The 20333-nt window shown below is 49.4% G+C and overlaps 3 protein-coding genes across 8 annotated transcripts in view; 1 reads left to right on the top strand and 2 right to left on the bottom strand.

The window, feature by feature from the left end:
- The window catches only part of STUM (stum, mechanosensory transduction mediator homolog), a 36537-nt gene extending 23169 nt beyond the window's left edge, over nucleotides 1-13368 (top strand). The window contains exons 2-5 of one of the 5 annotated variants that reach the window (XM_068675929.1): nucleotides 2984-3163; nucleotides 4014-4381; nucleotides 9370-10159; nucleotides 11622-13368. In XM_068675929.1, coding sequence (XP_068532030.1) covers nucleotides 2984-3163; nucleotides 4014-4039 — 206 coding nt within the window. In that variant the 3' untranslated portion in view covers nucleotides 4040-4381; nucleotides 9370-10159; nucleotides 11622-13368. Of the gene's footprint in view, nucleotides 1-2983; nucleotides 3164-4013; nucleotides 4874-9198; nucleotides 10160-11621 lie in introns of those variants that run through there. The other 4 variants (XM_068675928.1, XM_068675926.1, XM_068675927.1 and 1 more) reach the window with 4 other exon arrangements.
- PARP1 (poly(ADP-ribose) polymerase 1) overlaps nucleotides 1-20333 on the bottom strand; it is a 142236-nt gene that overhangs the window by 77518 nt on the left and 44385 nt on the right. The window lies entirely within an intron of this gene.
- ITPKB (inositol-trisphosphate 3-kinase B) overlaps nucleotides 16885-20333 on the bottom strand; it is a 51153-nt gene continuing 47704 nt past the window's right edge. The window contains 1 exon segment of the mRNA XM_068675934.1: nucleotides 16885-19324. Coding sequence (XP_068532035.1) covers nucleotides 19109-19324 — 216 coding nt within the window. The 3' untranslated portion in view covers nucleotides 16885-19108.

Genomic DNA, 20333 nt, shown 5'->3' with positions numbered 1-20333 from the left:
AGAGAAAGCACGTGGTGTAGAGTAATACCAGATTTTACTAGGTTTGGGCTACTTTCTATTGGGAAGATAGGAGAAATGCCTCGTCTAACTTATTTTTCTCATGTTACACTGGCAAGGTTGTAGGGATTTTTAATTTTTGTTCGTTTGCAGTGTTAGCAGTTTGCATTCACTGACTACATTCACAGCCAGAGATCCTTTTGGAGAGCTCATTTATGTAGCCTGTGTAATCCCAGCTGCAATTTTCTTACCAAGTTTACACTTTATATGCTGCAGGCATCCAAGTGCCTGCATGTTGGGAGGTGAATGCATGGGTGCCCTAACTGCTGCAGGCACGCAGTATCTGCAGACACAGCTTTCCTTCCTCCTCCTCTCCGGGAATGTGCTCCCAGATGCAAACTCTTCCATATTTGGAAACGTGCAGCTGAGAAACTTTCTTAAGGGGAAATCACATACCTCGGAAAATGTATTTAAGGCTGTCTTCTGCCTCACGTTTTGGAGTGAAACGGGGGCTAGAGAAGAGCATTTTCTCCGTGTTTGTTGAAACAGATAAAATGCTTGTCCTCTGAAAGAAACGTGTTTACTAGAGGAAAACTACTTCCATTTTATATCTGCTGGCACGTCCTAATTGTTTTTAAAAATGCCAACGTTTTAAACTAATATTAACTAACCATAACTAGTAAAGAAAATGCATTGGTTCCTATGAGCAGGAAATCGGCCTGGATGGGGAGTCAGAAGGCAAGGTTCTTGAGATTTTATCCAAAGTTTCTGTATTAATTCTGTCTCCAGACAGGGGCACTTGGCTGCTTTGTTCCCTTCAGAATGGGACTAGACATTAGCTTAGTCACCGTGGTGTGTAGGGGATTAATTAGGCAATTCAGCACCTCACTCTAATAATGTAAAAACATTAAAAGCGTCACTGGAAGGAACCGAAGCTGTAGTTTAAGAATTATTGCTCATTTACAATCTTTTTTGTAACACATCTTGGAAGAGTAAAGGCAAGGCAATTTTCATTATCAAAATAGATATGCATTGCAGTTTGGCAAGATTGACCATCCTGATGGGAAAACATAAATATTCAGTTTCTGATCCTGCCTCAATCCAATCTCGGATACTGCTGTGCTGTAACTTTGCAGAGAACTGTTTCAGGATGCACTGGGGAATGTTTCAGTCTTCCTTCTGGTCAGAAGAAACCACACAGGGAAAAAAAATGTTGGGTAAAGCAGGGCAGAGATCTGGGGTAATACCACACGGAAGACAGCAAAGCCAGAGAGCAAAAGGTAACCTCTCTCTTAATGAGAAACAGGGAGGCTGGTTCGACATCCGTCAGGATAAAAGCAATTCCCCCTTTTGCTCTTCCCACCTTGCTGGGCATCCTGCCAGCGATGCTCGGGCGTGGGGCTGCCTCCCTCTGTTTTGTTTCATCGCTGCACACCCACTCCCTCTCCGCGGTGCCGCTACTGCTGCACTGCTGGCTGCAGCGGAGGGAGCCCGTGGGTGTACGAAATCAGCCTGCACCAGTGGCAGGAGGACAAGGGGAGGTTAGGAGCTGGTGGAGCATGAGGAAGGTGCTGGAGCTGAAGCCTGATGGTGAGATTAAAACCAGGCTGTGGCCAGCCTTCCTGAGCACGAAACTGATTGTCCTCCTTGTTACCACTGGGAAGGAGAGTGGTGGCAGAGTCTCTCTCCCACTTCCCTAATGGGGTAGGACATTTTGCTCCTAAGCAGACCCCTCTGCTCTGTCTGTCCCATCTTCAGGAAGGATGCAGAGTTAGTGTTTCCTCCTGCCTGCAGCCAAGTCAAGGGACTGCCTCTTTGCCCTGAGTTCAGCAAGGTGTTTGTGTACATCAAAGATATCAAAGATGAGCTCACGCATTCACTTCTCACAGGTTGTTTGCATGCTCCCGTCCTTACAAAGGTAAAAGGACAAGCTTTGTAGAAAACATTGTTCATCATTCTGCACCATTTGTTATCCCAAACATTCATCAAGGAAACTGTTTTACAGAACTGGCTTATCCAGCACAAACTCTGCCACACCTCTGTGTCTACCTTGGCAATGCCCTATCTAGATTAAAAAATTACAAAGAGAATTTATAATGATAAGAGCTGTTGAAATGCACACTTAGCTCAGGTAAGTGAATCTGCTGACCTACAGCTTGTACATCACAGGAATCAGAAACAGCTTCTGCTACTCTTTGCTGATGCTGTGCATTTCTGCAGGTTGGCTGGGGGGAAGATAAGACTTCCCCAAGCTGCAGCTTCAGTTATCCATGGAAACAGAACATCAGCTCTGAATAAATGATCAGCCTCATCCAACGTGCTAAATTCAGAAAAAAATCTTTGTAATGTCTGCTGTGTAACTCGCCCCTACTTTTACCTTCATGCATCACATCAATGAGATCATGTGTCTGAATTGTTTCAGGAAGCCCTGAGGGTGTGTGGAAATTTTGAAAGCTTGGCTCAGTTTGAGCCAGGGTTTGCAGCACCAGGTGAGCCTGGCTCAGCGCTGAGCTTTGGTTTCGATTTTTCCACTTTGCACACCCTGTAGCACCCTAATTCTTGGTGAATTTTTCCCTTTTAGAGCTTCTGTGGAGAAAATATTCTCCCCAAAAGGGAATCATGGGGCAGAAAAAAGGTAGACAGGTGTTTCCACAGACAAACGTCAATCCTAAATCCTTTGTAAACCCTCTGGAGTGTGTAACTGGTTATTGGTGCCTGGCAGAGAAAAAAAGAATCCAAAACCTGAAAGAGGTTTTTCTGTCCTAGTTTCATGCATACATCTCAGTGCAATTCAGTGGAGACAGTAATATGTTCAAGGTAGATGTGGCTATGCCTCTGTTTAACCTCTAATGATAATTGTAAATTTCCAGCACTGCAGCGGGAGCACAAGGAGCAGGATGCTCCTTGTAAAAAGTAGGTTTAAAGGAAGAAGTGTGGCACGAAGCCGTGGCTTTCACTGTGTGTTTTCTTGCTGCTCTCTCCATAGGGACACTTGTATCAGCTTTCACGGTGCTGTGTGGAGCCCGGACCGACCTCCCTGACAGGCACATGTGCTGCGTCTTCTGGCTGAACATTGCCGCTGCACTGATTCAGATCCTGACAGCAATCGTGATGGTTGGCTGGATTATGAGTATATTTTGGGGGATGGACATGGTCATTCTTGCAAGTAAGTACAGTGCACTCACCCTCTCATCTACCCCCCGCCTTGGGCTGTGTTGCTGGGACCCAGCTAACGGCCCTGCAAGCTTCCAGACTGCTCTCTAGGGAGCAAGGGCCACAGGATGGGCTCTGCAAGTCAATGAGAAACAGTAGGCAGAGGAATTGTGAGAGATGCTTAGGAGCACTTGCACCCAGGCTGCCCCATCACACATCTGGATGTCTCTCATCCCACCACACAGGTTAGGATTGTACATTCCCCTTTAAAAAATGAGAATTGTAGGAAGGGGTGCGGATCCCAGCACTATGAATGCTGTTTTCTGGAGCTCTCCCTCCCTGGCTGCATCTGTGTGTGGTTTGAACAAGAAAGACCTTTGTCTCCCTGTGACTCCAGCTGCACCTCTCTAATTAATAAGTGCTTCCCGCAAGGGCAGTCCATCCCCAGAAAAGCTCTAGGTTGATCTAGTACCTTCCATCCTCCCCTGAATCTATGTATCCAAAGGCTTTTTTTTCACTTTTCATTAAGTTCTTAGGCTCAATAGGACTGTTGAGCTTTTTCTGGAAGGAATTCCCCTACACTCTTTAAGAAGGCTCTGAACCACTACTCTAGAGGAAGAAGAGAGGAATCCTTCCTTGAACATACATAACTTAGGTCAGCCAACTGCTTAACTACGTATTGCCAGCCCACAAGCTCTGTCACTTTATCTGCTAAAGACTTTCACTGGTGGACACTTTCACTTTGGTGGACACTGCCCCAGCTGAACAGGTCTGGGACCTTCCAGACCAAGTGGGTCAGCAGTTCCCAAAGTGAGGGCTTCTGGAGAATGTCTTACCAGTAGCTTTTGCTGTTTTGTTTGAAGGGTCTTCACGTAGTCATCTCTGCTGATGACATCTCTGTGGGAGGAGGATCTCAGGAAACTGCCAGGCACCAGCAAAACAATTAAATGGATGAAACTGAAAAGAACAGCAGGAAAACAGAGCACATTTTCAGATGCCAAACCCACCGGTTAAACCCATCCACCAAACCACCTGCTGCTTTCTGAGCCAGCTTCAATTTACAGGCTGAGTTCAGAGAGATCCACATACACAGTAAGATGATGTGAACATGAGTGAAACAAAAGGCTTTCCTCAAGACAAAGACAGCACTACACTTTGTTTTCCCCTGCAAACCAGCAGAAGTTTCATCTCAGATGTACCTGCATGTTTGGTAGCCTGATGAGGATAACATGTGAGTCAGTCTGTAACTGTGAAATGTCTCTAAGAACCTGCCTAATTTGTGTGTAATTGGGTAATTACATGCTTGTACCTATACACGCTAGCACTGTTGCTCTGCTGGGCAGCCTCAGCATGTGGAACGCTGCTGGCAGACCTGCTTTTGGAGTGTCAAGCACCTGTTCAGACAAAGAGCTGCAGCTGAAACTGTGACTTACCTTCCCCTGTAGTCCTCCTTGTTGCATAGCAAAGACACACATCAGCTGGGCAAATGACTGGTGCTCAGGAGGCTCCAACTAGTTTTCTGGCTTGGCTGCTGGGGATAAAACCACAGCTTCATCCAGGTCTATCTGCTAGTACAGAAGGGGAAGGGGAGCCCACATGCCTCATGTTAACCAGCTCATTAAATAGCCAGGTTTTAAGTTTACTTACAATATATAAAGGAAATCATGAATACATTAAGCAGCTCATGGTTGATGGAAAACAAAAGAAAAAATAGCTTTGCAATCACAGGAAAAAACAGAAGTGATCAATTGCTCCCAGCTGGATCAAACAGCCTGCCAGGCCCGAAGTGAAATGTATTCTGTTTTGTTTTTTTCCCCAATGCTTTGTTTTCATGTAAAAACAAAACTAAAACAAAACCAAATTCAAAACTGAGTCATTAAAAATGAAACAATGTTTTAAATGCAAGAAATAAGATATTTCATTTAAAAACACTGCCACAAAATGTTTTGCTTTGGTTTGAGTTTGTTTGCATACAAATGGAAACAAGTTGTTTGCAGTTTGTTCTGCACTGAGCAGAAACCACAAACTGTTGCAACTTGAATTTGCATTTGGGTTGGGAGTAGTCAAAACCTATGGAACCACTGCCCCTGAACCTCTAATCTTCCTCACCATGGGATGGTTGAGTCCGTGCCTCCCTGTGGCTGTCCCATATGTACAGGTAGTGTGATTCTGATGGGCTAAAGATGGGCAGAGCGTGTGATATCACAGATAAAGGGACTGGGGGGCCTTTGCTCTGGACTTCCATGGATGCCATGAGGGATCAGTGCCTCTTTCATGGGCTCAAGGCTGAGCCTGTGCCATTACATTGATTGGCAGAGCACTGCGTGGCAGCTAGGGAGGCTTGTTGCTATTCTTCCCTTCCTAGTGCTCCTTAATTCTCAGACTCTAAGAGGGGAGCACCACAGGAGCCTGGTCCAATAGGAGAGGAACCTTGAGGATAATGTCATGCTGCCTGTCTTTAACGTGGAGAAAAATGCGAGGAATTATAGGTCAGTCAGGTACACTTCAATTCCTGGAACAGCTAGTCACATGGATGATTTGCAAGCATTCAGAAAATAAAAAGAAACAAAGCAAGAGTCAGCCTGGGGTTGTTGAGAACAAGCTGTGTTAAACTGGCCTAACTCCCTTCTGTGGCAGAGGAATTCATTTTGTGAATAGAGAAGGTGATCAGACATAGAAATCAACAGTGTGCATGGCTGTGCCTACGAATGAGCAAAGGCACTGTCACTTGTGGTTTCAGAGGACAGAGACTCCTGCTGCAGCAGTCCTTGGCCTTTCAAGAACTGGAAAACAGTAGTAAGAAATTACCTGTAATCATCCCGTCCACTCGTCACTCACTCCTTTGCTAATTACAATGCTCACGCCTCACCAGAAGCGACAGATGATTGCATGGTTACTGTACATCTGGGCTCCCAGAGACTTTGGGAAGTGTCACCAAGGCCTGTCTTCTCCACAGGGCCCGTCCTAGGGTAGGTTCTGCAGTTGCCCTGGTAAGGAAAGAAAACAGAAAGCATGTGAGAGACTCAGAAGAGAAGAGCATCCCTAAACAGCTGGTAACCCTTCATGAGATTAAGGAAATTCTGGGGGCAAATTGCCTACTTAGATCCAGTACATTCCTTACAGTCTAAATAGAACCATCCCCCAGACTATGCCTAAGGTAAGTAGGTGGAACAACCTTTGTCGTGGTCTCCTACCAAGGGCTGCAGTGGGTTAAGTTCTTGACCTCATTTATGAATGTTAGATAGGGCCAAGGTCGGCAGCAAGCAGTCAGGCTGGGACGTGAAGACACCTGTGGGCACGAGCAAACGTGGCAGCAAACCTGGAGAAAAGCCAGTAGGTGTCTTTCTCCTGGCTGTTGGACCATGAACAGTGTGTAGCACGTGCCATCCCGTACACCATGATGTCTCGTTTTCCACCTTCAGTCCAGCCTGTGTAATAGCAATGTCACCGAGGAGAGCACTCATGGGAGCACCTCTTGGGCTTGGAGGTGCTCGGCTCAGGGCCAGTGACCTGAAAAACAGACAAGGATTCCACTGGCCTCCCTAAACAAGAGCCCCAAACAAAACAACCCACTTCAAATACAAGGATTGTAGCTAAACACAGCCTTGTCAAGGGTTAGCTTTGGTGTCAACGTTTGATTGTAGAGTTGTTCTCTGTGTACACAGCCCCAGTTTGCTCATTCTTCATGTGTTTCGGATATATAGCCTACAGTTACATTTCTCCCTCTCTCTTTCTTTCATGTTCCTTTGCCTCCTTTTGTTCACCATCAAAGTTTCACAAGGTAAGTTTGTTTCTGTTGCCCTTCCTTCCTCCTCACCCTCACACCTCATGGCAGATCGCAGCAAGCACTTGTCTAGGGTGAGGAGCTTAGGTGTGTTTTGGGCAGGTGCTGCCTGCTCCCAGCCCATGTCCCGCTCTGTTTGTGCGTGTCTGCCTGTGTCTGTCTGTCCGTCCTTTGGTCGCTCCAGTGGATGCAGGGGAACAAGAAGGGTACCGCCTCTGGCAGTAGCCTGCATCCCCATCCCAAGGGCAGACTGCTCACAAATCCCAATGCCCCTACAACAGGTGATGCCTGAGCTCTTCTCGGAGAAACCCAGGGCACCCGCAACAGTCCCACCACGTGCCAGGTGGAAGATCCTGGTATATCGCTGTAGCTGCAGGACAGACCAAGGTCAAAATGTTCCCTAGGCTGTGTCACAGGTGGATAGGGGTGGTAGCAACCTGCTCTGGCCTCAGAGAACCTTGAGCAGGAACGTGGTCCTGGGGAGGGCCAGCAGAAGGACAGGCTGTGTAGGTTGGTTGCCTTTTGCCTTCAGCTTTCTCTAAATGCAATCTTGCAATGGCTTACAAAAGTGCAATTTCGAGCAACCTTGGTTCAGTTGGTGAATTTGGGCACAAGTGCTGGTTCTAGACCTGTCTGCTTCACCAAACTGCACCTCGATACTATTGCTACACAAGCACACTAACATGAAGTTGCCCTACACAAAATACCTAGTGCTATATAAGAAGCACAGGAACTATTTATTTTCATGTATAAACTATTTAATAGGACAAGTAAGTCTTAAGTGTTTTAATAATGTAATTTAACACAGAAGAGGTCATCTTTTGGCTTACTTTGTTCATGTAAAGAGCGATACAAGCTCTGCCACTGCAATTGCCTTCTAGCCAGTCACAAAACCAAGCAGCAGAACTGAAAGGATTTCTGTTATACCTTAATTAAAGGCGAGGCTAAACAACATAGCAATTGTAAGTATAACCTATCCTGCTTCAGCTAAGGATTTACAGCATGACCCCTGCCCTCCGGTCCACGTTTATTATTATTTTTTTTTACTAAACAAGTTAAAGTGGCGCCATAGGTAACTCCACATTACAGAGCTTCATTTTGCCTTCACAGCCGACTCACAGTTAGAACAAATGGACAAGAAATCATTTTTTCCCTACAAAATACTGCTGGAAAGATCTGGGAATCCTTCTGTTGGGCTGCATGGCGCGGGAAGCAGTGTGGGGCAGCACTGTGCTGAGAAGTGCTCATCCAGCCCTTGCCTCCCTGTGCTCCTTTAACAGAAGGGGATTTCGGCTGCCAAGGCTGGATGCACGCATAGACATTTCCAAAGTGCAGCAAAGTTCATTTACCAGGGCCACCTCTCAGCTCACCCTTAAAATCCCTTAAAGATAGAGGTTGGAGCACTTGAGTGTGCTCTGTGTTTAGCCTCTTTAGATGGCCTTAGAACAACCTTACATGTGAGTTGGAAAGAAATTTTTAAAATATCAATGTTCAAAGCATTAAATATTCTCTGGGATGTAGAATTTCAATTTTATTTTTTTATTTTTAATTCAAAACATAAACTTTACAGTCTACTCACTTTATTCAAGCAAAGAAAACAATTTTAAAAAGATACCTGGTTGGAAGAGCTTCACTGCCACAGGCAGCGCAGGTAAGGACAGTCTGTTGGGATTTTTGTTGTTGCTTTTTATTTTTTAAAGAGGAGATCTGTCACATTACAGCCTCAGCTTCTTTTACAACGGCAGCAGGTAAATCGTCCGGTGAGGTCATTGCAACTACCTAGGGAAGTGTTAAACAAATGACGTGTTTTTCTCATCCCCTCAAGATGTCACACAAGAGCTGCGGGGGCTCTGCTATTGCCCCAGCGCCTGGTAGCTCACCCCAGCTGAGGCAGCTGGCGGAGCAGGGGCTGAGCAGATCCCTTGTCCCAGTGCAGCCGGACTGACAAAAACACCTCTAATGCTGGTGGGCTGGGGCAGAGCAAACAGGTAATGAAGCAGCCCGAGTATCCTGATGGGGACAGCCCCAGCGTACCCGTGACGGTGTGAGGTTATAGGTTGTAGCGCTGGCAGCCACAGCGATACCCAGCACTTCTGTAACCCCTCCCGGCAGCGTGCCCCCATTCCTACCAGGGCAGGTGGTTACCCCCCTGCGTGGGTCAGCACACACCTCCTCGTGCACCAGGCTTGCCGGAGCCTTGCCGAGGCTGCCAAGGGGCTTTAGGAGCTGAGACTAACCGTGTTCCCTTCCCCTCCTCCTCACAGGCTACAAGGAGCAGGGGATCCCACAGCAGCTGTAGTGGCTGGGACAAATATGTTGAGAGAAACACGGCGAGAGATTTCCTTTGGCAGCCGCGGGCCACGGACCTTCTCACTACCCTTTGTCTTTCTTCTTCCTTTTGTTTTGTGCTCGCCCCTGTCCCCCTGCCCATCCAGCGGAGCGGAGGTGCAGAGCGGCAGCAGGAGACTTGCACTGAGCGAGGAGCAGAGATGGGGCAGAGGCAGCGTGCGGTGGGCCCAGCCCCAGCCCGTGTGCGGCGGGTGGTCGAGGAGGAGGAAAAGCAGGGTGCCGAGAGGAGGAAAGCCCCCGGTGAAGGTGGCACCCGGGCAGGCAGCAGAGCTGGGGGAGCGGGAGGTGTCGCTCTCTCTGTCCTCCCAGCAGCAAGCGGTCAAAGACATTCTGCCTCCTGTTAGACGTTTTTTGCCTCCTGTTACATTAAAGAAAACCAGCTGTGAACATCAAATGCCAAGGAGCTATCAATAGACAGACGTACAGCCTGTAGAAGCAACAAGCGGTCCCTTTTTCCCTTCCGAGAGCCCGTCCTTGACTGCTTAGTGGCAGCAGAGGGCTCAGCCCAGCTTCCTCAGCTGCATACCTTCGATGCTCTATCATTGCAGATGTCTTGAGAAATGTGCTTGCTGTAAATCGCATTTTACTCTTAAACTGACTTGGGCTGTCCTCTACATCGATCCTCTGGCTCCAGGCAAGCACCAGACCTCCCACTGGCCCCGGGAGGCTCCTACCAGCGGGAGACGGGGATCCCCTGCACCCTGTGTGCTGCTGGTGGGGCAGTGGGACAAGCCCCGTGCTGCCCAAAAACCTCCAGTGTAAAGACTTCTCCCCTTCCCCTGGGAGGAACCTGCTGTCCTTGGTTTGGCCGTGGATCCCTGTGCAGCGCGTCCTGCAGGACTGGTCGATGGAGCATCTCCGCTCTGCTCCCCAGGGGTGAGTGCCTGATGCTTGAGGATTTTTGCCCTGGTGCTATCGTGGCCGAGGAGTGCAGCTGCATGCCCACGGTGTGCCTGCAGAGCTGCAGCTGCTGGCCAGGCCCCTTGTTGCTTTTTGGCAGGGCGAGGGGGGCTGCGTTGGGGCAGGTAGGGCCTGCTGGGAGCCCTTAGGGAAAAGAAGGGGGTAGGTGGGAGATAGAGAGTGTGTGTGTGTGTGTGTGTGTGTGTGTGTGTCCATCCATCTATCCCTAGCAAAAAAATCCCATTGCCTTCACCAGGATGTGCCCAAGCAGACAGACCCGAGCTGCTCCTCGCCTGTAATTTCTGCAGGGAGGCAGCTGGCAGCACGCATCCCCTGCTGTGCCCAGCCTCTCACAGCATAACTGCTGGCTTTGCAAGCACATTTTGAAGCACACTGGTGTGCCTGCAGTGCAGACCCTCTCACTTAGGATAACTTTTTTTGGATAACTTGGCAGACTTCAGCCAAGCCAGCATAATTTGCACCCTCTGTGTGTGTACAGAAGCCAGCTGGTGCACGAGGCAGCATGCCTGAGTCCATACGCTCAGATAAATGCATGCCCAGCTGCCTTAGCACCACGGAACACATCCTCTGGTGCCCATGGCCTCTGGAAGACCTGCCTTTGGCTCTTTGGGTAGAGAGAGCTGCAGAAATAACCCAGGGGGGTTTCTGCTGTGCTGATGCACTGCACATTGTGCCGCTGTGCTGGGCAGCCTCAAATAGCTATTTCCAACTATCCCGTGTTAAAATAGGCAAGCTGAACCCTGGTTTTTCAGCTGCTCCACAAAAAGCAAAGGTCCATAGCATGGTGCAGACAGAAAAGCCTCTCAATTTCAATTTCTAGAGGAAAACGAACAAACACCAGCTACTGGAGTGAGATAAACCACACAGCATAGGCACCAGTGAAGTGGGTTTCTTGGGAGGACAGGTAGCAGCTGGTGCTTCTTGCTAACCTCGGGCTGGGTGTGCTCAAGATGAAAGGCATCACAATTGTCACACCATGAGGTGGTGACAGTTTGCACGACAGCAGCTATTCGGAAATCCCAGCTTGATTTCACTTGGGGTGGATTGCAGTAGGAAAGGTTAAATCTGGGGGCAACCTGCATTAAAGGCAAGAGCTGAGTTCCTCAGCATTACCCTGGTGTTAAAAAGCAAACATAGAAAGCCTTCGGGTGCAGAAGCCCTTCCCAAGTTCTGGACCAGGAGCAGCAGATAACTAGCTAAATGTCATCTAGGAAGGATGTGTTTTGGCACCTGTGAGGACTGATACACTTGTGTTGTTGGTGCTGCCTGTGCACTGCAGTGAGGATGGGACGATTCAGTTAGCCAGGGGAATGCTTGCATGAACGCGCTGAACTCCTCAGGACTGCTGCACACTCAGGGGAACACCAATTTGATCTTTTTTTTCCTTGTTTTTAACCTTGCTGTCAAATCGGTGAAGTCGATCAAGCAACCAACGTACAACTCCAAAGGTGCTGAGGTCTGCCAGATGGACACCAAGGCCAAAGGGTCCAATTTCTGAGAGGGATCAACTTTAATAAACAGCCAGATTTCCACTCCCTACTTCAGGACAGGAGCAGCTTTACAGATTTGCCACTCTCCCAGCTACCTTAGGGGGAGCACTGGACTGAATTTTCAACCAACTGCTGCAAAAGCAACGAGGAACACTGCTTTTTCCAATAGCCCTTCCCTGGAGAGACATTGCTGTGACACCACTGGATGGACAGAGGATGTTTTTTCCCTGCTCCTGAGAGACTAGACCTCTGTCCAGGGATGGATCAAGCAGAGCCCAGACCCCGACACTGCTCCCAAGGAGCCCACAGCGGGGAAACCAGCAGCCAGAAGCAGGGGGCCACAATTTTCACTGGTGAGAAGACCAATGCCATGAAAGCCCAGGTAGAAGTGCTGGTTTGAAGCTCTCCTTCATGAGCAATGCTTATTAATTATTTATTATTATTATTTTTAGGGCCAGATGAATCCAGCACCTTCCCACCTCCTCTGCCATGGGTGCACGCGGTGTGCTCGCTCCTGCCTGTGGAAACAGGACTGTCCCAGCCACATCAGCTAAGGCTTTCAGGGCTTCCACCAAGATATTCCTCCTCTTCCTCCTGGTAAATACTGCCCCCTTGCACATTTTTTTGGTACAGCAAAATACCAAAAGGCTGTAACTGCAGGCCCTGCACATGATCCAGCTGCTGACCTGGACAGCTCGATACCATCCCGCGCTTTATGAGTACAAATGCTTCAGGTGCCAGTATTGCAGCTACAGAGCGACAGCAGGTTATGAAGAACAAATGCAACTGCTTCACCACCATCAGCCAGCAACAAACTGTCCTCTGTTGCTCTTTCCCAACTGGGAAAACCAGGTTTCTCAAAAAGGGCTTTAACAAAATAGTTCCTTGGTACTTTAAACCTAGCCGGGCTGAAAAAAAAAAAAAAAGCTGATTTACTGCTTGCTGGAAAACACTTCCAGGTAGGAACCAAACCAAATGTGCTTTTGAAACTCGTGGTGAGTCATAAAGTAGTTTCAGTGAGCCGAACCATTTCAATGTTCATAGATCTGTTGGTGTTGCCAGTTCTGTACTTACCATGGAAAAGGTGCTGTGAAAGATGGTCCCTGCCTTCTGCGCTCCTGCCTGCCCGGCAGAGCTGCCTGCAGAGGCTCAGCACCTCCTGGCCGTGGCAGCATGACGGGTGATCCCAGCACATCCTAGAAACTTTGCCATATTAACACCGGACACCTCCTGCTGCCCTCAGTCAGGCTTTGTGCTAGGAAATGGTCTGGCAGCAGGCGTTATGGGTACATGACATGTGGGTACCTGTGTCTGTGCCACCGCATCCCACACTGCCAAAACAGCCGCATGTTCCTCTCCATGTGCGTCACTTAATTTATTAAAGACCTTTCAGTTTTGCTGGAAATTGCCCTTGGTCGTAGCCTCTCCATGATGCATGAGGTGTTATGCAGAGCTCCACATTTGGGAAGCCCAAGCACGAAAACCCATAATGCCATTACTCTCCAGGGGCTGCTTTATCCCATCCTGGTATTGCCTCCTCACCACTTGGGGATGAGCCATGCACATGCTAAGCCATCAGGGTATCCTCATACCCTGCCACTGTGCAGCACCACCGGGGCAATGCACAGGGCTTTATCCCACAAATACACTTTAAAAAAAAAAAAAAAACACACACACACAAAAAACTATTCAACATAAACTATATCCCCTACATGTCAACACCAAGACTTCTTTGACGCTTTAAGGCCAGGCACAAGAAGAGCCATAAATAAAGCCAGACCTGATGTTCCTTCCAGCCAAAGGAGTGGCTTTGCTCACTGGTGCTGCACCGCGATATTTTGCGGATGGCACTTCTCCATGTTCACACACACAGTGCACTTTCAGGCAGTTCTGGAATGGGTTTTCCCAACGGGAACACAGCGTTTCAACCCCTCCTGCATGCCCACCCTGCTGTACCACAAGCTAAACAGAGATTAGCCCCCCACCACCACCCACAGACCAGGCTGGTCTGGGCTAAAAATCAGTCCCACCTCACCCAGAGGGCAGCAGCACCCTAGCGAAGGGGGAGCTGGTGCCCACATGCACCACCTTCTCCCCACGTGGGGACAGTGCTGGTGTCCCGACGTTCACTCAGCCCGTTTCATTTCCATGCTGGAGCCCGAACTGACCCAGCCATGACGGTCACAGAGGAGCGCTTGTGAGCCTGCCAGTGTTGCCAACTGTTTGGTTGTGACTTGCTGTGTTTTGATACTGTGGATTATTATTATTTTTTAAGTTAAATATATTCTATTGCTGTATAACTGGAATGAAATACAGTCTTTTTACACAGAAAAACCCATCGGCCCCACATTGAAGGGAGACTTTTCTCTTTCCACCCACTAAGCAGGTGGGTGAGAACCTCCAGCAATGCCCACGCTCCCTGAGAGGGGAGGCAGGGGCCAGGACAGTTTGCAAAGGAAAACACGTGGATGTGGGCTGCAAACGCAGCAGGAGGGCCTCAGTCCCCAAAATTAGTTTTGCATTAAATACACATGAAGCAGGCCCCCAGAGGGAGTTCAAATGTGGCAGGCAGAGCATCCCCACACTAAATAATGGTACCATGTACCAAGTTTTTTGTTCTGCACTGAGACAGCACAGCTACACAATCTGCTCTAATGCAGGGGGTGCACAGGAGCTGCAAGCCAGACTTATATGTGGGCACACATCCAATATTGTCAGTTCACCTTCCAACAGGAGCTGAAACCTGGGTAGGGGACCAGCTTCCCTGCTGTGCAATTGCAGAGCAGCTGGGTCAGCAAAGCCCAAAGCCACAGGGATCCATGCTGAAGCCCTGCTGCAGACAGGAATCGGTGTTTGACAGCTGCATGCCCAAATACAACCCCAAAGATGCCTTTTTTAGGGGAAAGTGAGCATTGCCACGTGCTAGTTACAACAGTGCTAAAAGAAAGTCAAAATGGAGCAGAAACGTCCTTGTCACTGGGGAAACCCAGGGGCACCTGATGGGGGGGAGAGCAAGCCCTACACCCAGCTGTGACAGAGGGCATGGGTAAGGACCAAAATCGTAACCAATGCACACGAGGCCACCTTCTTCCATGAGACTCATCCATCCCAAGCAAGCTGAGGATGTTTGCTTAGCAAAAAGCACTTCATTTTTCAGAGCTGCCACTGTTTTGCTAATGTTAATTTCAGGCTATGTTAACCCAGAGGAGGACGGTTCACAGCAACTCATCTCTGCTCCAGAAAGATGTTGTATATATATAAATAAAAGGCTGCACAGCTGTTTTTATTCCTTCTGAACTTCCCAGGGCCACTCAGGCCTGCACTGGTGACCCACCTATCACCAGCACGTGAATTTGGGGAACCTTGCTGCATTGCCTGGTGCTTATGAGCCATCCCCTGGCTGCTCAGAGCTGCTGTGCTCCCCTGCAGCGCACTTCCCCTTCCAAACAACGCTGCCCTAACCCTTGCGGATGTCACGGGCTGATTTATTTCTACGTTTTGGGGAAAAATAAGTGCACAAGAAAGGAGGGTTCCCCATTCCCAGCCCCACCCCTCGCGGCCTGGGGCCTCCCCCGCTGCCGCTCCCGGCATGGCCGCTCGGGGGCGGGCACGGCCCGGGCCCGGCAGCGCCTCCGGAAAGGGCCGCGCCTCACGGGCCGGGGTTTGAGGCCCAGCCTGGGCACGGCTCGGTGTGGGGTTAGGGCAGTGCTTGTCCTCTGAGATCTGCCCTAAAGGGGTGCGCAGCCCCCTCCCCATGTGTGTCAGTGGGGCATCAGCACGGCTCGTTCCCAAACCAACAGCACCCTGCAGCCCATAGGCTCCACACACTACTACTCGCTCCTGCCTTCCCCCACAAATAAACCACACCACAGGGACCCGAGCAGAACGGCTCACCTGCAGGGATGAGCAAGGGCCCTCCAGGACTGGGCTTGCTGCGGCACACACAAGAGGAAAAGCCTGGTTTTGCCAGCACTAAGCCCAGCAACATTTCATCCAGGCACAAACATGGGTTTGCCCACTCCCTAATACCTTCATTTAGCAACTGAGGTGGTAGCAACTGAGGTCATTTATCTGAATCCTCATTGCCTGGGCTTCATAACCCCCTCCAGACATCTCCTGTGGGGCTTGGCAGCACAGCTGCTCTGCATCACCCATCGTGAGGCCCAAACACATCTCCAGGTGCTCCCCCAACACCAGTACCACCAGTACCACCTTGCACAGCCTCAGCCACCATCACGCAGCACAGCTGAGCCCCGCATCACCCAAAAGCCACAACACACCCAGCACTCCCAGCAAAAACTTACAGGAGGCTCATTCTTGCAAGTGCTAGATAATTAGATAATTGAGAAGATAATTAGTAGAAATTACACAGCTTGAACAGAGTGCCCTGTGCTGTTTGGCCTTGTGGTAGGTGCTCAGGGGCTTCACAGTGTTAAATATCTACAGCAGCATCTGAAGTTTGCCTTGTTGCATCCGTGTAAATGCTGACCTCTCTGGCATGAGCTGTTTGTTGAACATTTCATTTATTAACCCCTGCTGCTGCAGGGAGCCTGGAGAGGGCGGTTTTGCTTTGGGTGCAGCAAAGCAGGTGGCAGGGTGCTTGCTGTGGCGTGTGCTGTGTGGTGCTTGCAGACACAGCTTGGTGTGAAAAGCTGCCCGTTTCCAAACTACACCTAAACTTCGGTACTGCCAGACTCCAGCACGCAGTCATGACAGGTTTCTTGCCCTGACCTTTTCCCTTCCCTTATCTACCACACTGTCATGGTATTTCCTACAATAGTAGGTGAGAACAGATCTGAGGATCTCGTTATTTATCTACTTTTTTTGCATTTTAGGGGGCAGCTTGGTGAGTTTTGGAGGCCCTTTTGGAAATCTTTGCTGTCCCCTTCAGCAAGACAGGCCTCTCAGTGGCCTCCATGACCTGGAGTTAGCAAGGAAGCCATCAGATATTGGCAGTGATGCTGCAAGAGTGTGAAAGATAGGAAACCCAGGCTTCTTTCTTGCAGCCCTGGAGAAACTGCTAAGCGGTGTTGTAGCAGTGCCAGTTCTGTAGTACTCTACAAGTTACTTTTTCATAGCAAGAGGTTCCCAGTCTTTAAGCAAAGTTTTGCTCTGGGAGAACCATGGAGAAGCCATGGGTTGCCCCAAGGCTGCTGCAAGCTGTGCCACAAACGGAACCGACGCCAGAAGGATGCTTCCCATATGCCTTTATTTGGAAAGTTACAGGAGTTTTCTTTTTTTTACAGGCACTGTGCATTGGTGTTCAGACCAGTTTAGATTTTTCTCCATGTTACCCAATGACTGAAAGGGGAGGTGGGAGCTGGGAAAATACCTCACAGCAACTGTTCCAGCCTCCAGAAAGGCATAAGACAGCTGGGAGAAACAATCTGCTTCTTCTGAAGCCACAAAGTGAGGAATCTATTTTATAAAGTCTTAAAAAATAATATATATATATATATATAAGAGCACAAAGCTAAAGTACAGCAATAACTGGTACATATCTAGGCATATCGCTTCAAACCTTTTCTCCAAAGGTGGAAAAGGGATGGTTTAAAAACTAAAAACACAGTTAAAAAAAAAAAAAAAAAAAAAAAAAAAAAAAAAAAGGGATTCCATGCATGAAGCTTTAGTGTTCTGTGCAATTAAAATGGGATGAAAATAAATATAACATTAAAAAAAAAAAAATCCAACCTTTTCCATGACACTAATGGAACAGAGGCAAGTCTGTAAGGCACTTCCATAAGGGCTAGTCTAGAAAGCCTGGTGAAGAGCTGCAACAATGCAACCATTTACAATGGCATCATATGAGCTAAAGACATTCGTCTGCTGAGACAGGAGCTGACGAAAACCTTGGGGAGTTTAATCCTTGGGAAAGAGGCTGGGGCACAGCTGCTGGGGGCTCGACAGCCCAATCCCCCTTATTGCTGCCAGAAGACGCCCCTCAGCAGGGGAGTGGTGCTCAGCAGACGATGGCAGAGGGGCTCTCGAGCATCACTGCCGGGAGCGAGGTGAGCCGGGGCCTGGGGCTCAAGCAGGTGCAGGGTTTGTGGCTGCAGCTCGGTCCTGCCGGCCCATCAATAGCTGACCTTTAGAGAGCCAGTGCTGATGTGAGCAAGCTGCTTAGTTCAAATGTTCCAGGAAGTTAAAAAATAGCCTCCACCCTGAATAGAGAACTGGTTGTTTTCACAGGACTCGAAGCAGGGAGGCCAAACACAGGCTGGGAAGCTAGCGACTGAGCGTAGCGGCAGAGCCAGCAAGCAGTGCAAGAAAAAGGGAAGGCACAGGAACGCCTCGCCTCCCCCCTCTGCTTTGCCACACAAGCCTAATGGGGCACCTCGAGTGCTGCTCGTCTGCCAAAACTCCCAGCTGCTGGGAAGCACCGGGCAAGAAACTGGCACGGGTACAAATGGTGGAGGTGCTCCAGGTGGGAGGGTGGTTCTGGGCCAGGAGCAGGCATTGGCAGCACAACCCAAAAAAAAAAGAATGACCAACCTGGATGTCTACCTTACATCTCGTAGGCGTCCATTACAAGCTGTTTTTCTCCCTGCCAGCCCTGCCCAAAGCCTTTATTCACTGTGGAAGGTCAGTGAGGAGCTCCTGGCATTGCCCACCCAGCCAGTGCAGCCAAGGTGGGTGACATGGGGGGGCAGCACCCGGCCGTGGGAGATACCTGTACCCAACCGCATGGCCCTGCAGCGAGAGCAAAACCCTCACCCTCCAGTGTGACTCCAAAATAACAAGAGAAACCTCCACAGGATTAATGGAATGTCTTCAACACAAGAACTCAAGTCTGCAATTCTAGTGATTTACGCACTCAGCAAAGACAGTTCCCAGGGCAAAAGGTGCTGGCAAAGGCAACTAAAGGTTATCAACCCCAGTGTCTTTTACCATCTTCAAGCCTTGCTCATCCACCCTGGGTACTAAAAGGTCCCACGCGTGGCCAGAGGTGTTTTGGAGGTAAAGCTGCTGAACCCAGCACAGGCAGAGGCTCCTTCCTCCACCACAGCCCCGTGCCTGGGCAGCACTTCAGGGCCTCGGCTGCAGCATCCCCTGACCCACAGTGTCTCCATGGCCACCCAGGAGGAAGGTTCCCTTAAAACCATGCTGCACAAGAGACAAAAGCATGGTAGGGAAAGTGTGTGTTTGCCTAACCAACCCCTCCCCGGCTGCTCCAGCACAGCCGGGCGACTGACTCTGTGAAGCCAAGGTTTCAAGTTCAGGAGTTGTTCTGGAAGGTTAGCTCTGTATTTACATGTGGAATTAAAAAAACAAAACAACACAACAAAACCACCTTAAATAGGGAGAGAATAGCTTTAAAATGGGAAGGGCAAGGGTTGGAAAGTGTCTTGTAGTGCAGTTCAGAAGAGTCAGTTGGGAACAGGTTGGGGGTAGTGGCAGAGTCGGACGCATGGCTTTAATGCGAGTCCTCCTTCTGGGACAACTCTGTCAGGATCTGGATGAGATTGTCCAGTCCCCAGAGGTAGCCATCCTCTCTGTTCCCTTCCACCCAGGGCACGTTGTGCTGCAGAACTTGTCCCTCTGGCAGCGGGGTGGTTTTCCCAAAGTCAATCATCCAGACTTTGGCTTGCTCCTTTTTGTCGTGAATGAAGAGGAGGGAGCTCCCGATCACCTGCGGAGACAGGGGGTCAGTTAGTTGTGCACCTGCTTCACATCAAACCCAGCTCTGACACCTCACCTACAGCTGTGTTTGCAAGAGGTTATGCCGAGATTTTGCATGAGCAAAAGCAAGATCAGTGCTTTGCCAGCAGTGTTTGCCCATGCAAATCAGGCATTCAGACCGGCTGATTTATTCATACAATTCCCCGCTTCTGGCAGAAGAAAAAGGTCAGCAAAACACAGGCACAAAAGGTACAGATGTGATTGCGGAAACTGAGTCAAGGTTCCTGGGGAAGGAGTGAGATGAATCCCAGCCTCCTGACTGAAGGTTTTCCAAGGTCGGCTCTTGGTGGCTGGTTAGCACCACTCACACCCACCAACTCTGCAGGCATCGCTGTAGGAACAGGTATGCTCCAAGGACGAGGTACTTACAAACTGCTGCCTGAAACATCATTTGATAGCACCCAGATCTCCCCCTAGAGCATCCTGGCTTTTACAGTGCTCTGCACACACGTTATGGGGGTGACCAGACACAAATTTCCTCTTCCACAAATTCCTTCTGCTACTTTGGAGGGCTCACTCTTACTGACTGGCCTTCCAGCCACAAGCCCCAGGAAAGCCTGCAGGTATTTTCATCTGTGAAGGTGAAGCGCATCGTCTGGATGTGCACAGATTTGGTGGACTGTGAGCCCACATGCTCCTGTGTCACATACGGGGACTTCAGGTGAGCAAAGCGCAATGGCCTCAGCACACACACCATGCTGTGCAGATACCTGGAAACAGGTCGCACACCACAACCTGGGCAGACCAGAGGAGGAGCACAGCTCTGGGGACATCCTGCTGGCATCAGCCCTTCGAGGCAGCAGCACTGAGTGCTCCCAGGGACTCCCATGTCCGTCCTGTCACTGGGGTTTGCCTTTAGACAAGGGTTTTAAGCTGGATGCGTGTGCTGTTTGCGATGTATTCACATTTTCAAGGAGACTTCCTCCTCCAGTGCATTGGGAAAATCTCCAAGTTCCAGC

The sequence above is a fragment of the Anas acuta genome, chromosome 3 (assembly GCF_963932015.1).
Source record: "Anas acuta chromosome 3, bAnaAcu1.1, whole genome shotgun sequence".
Lineage (NCBI taxonomy): Eukaryota > Metazoa > Chordata > Aves > Anseriformes > Anatidae > Anas > Anas acuta.
This window is presented reverse-complemented; position numbering and strand designations above follow the sequence as displayed.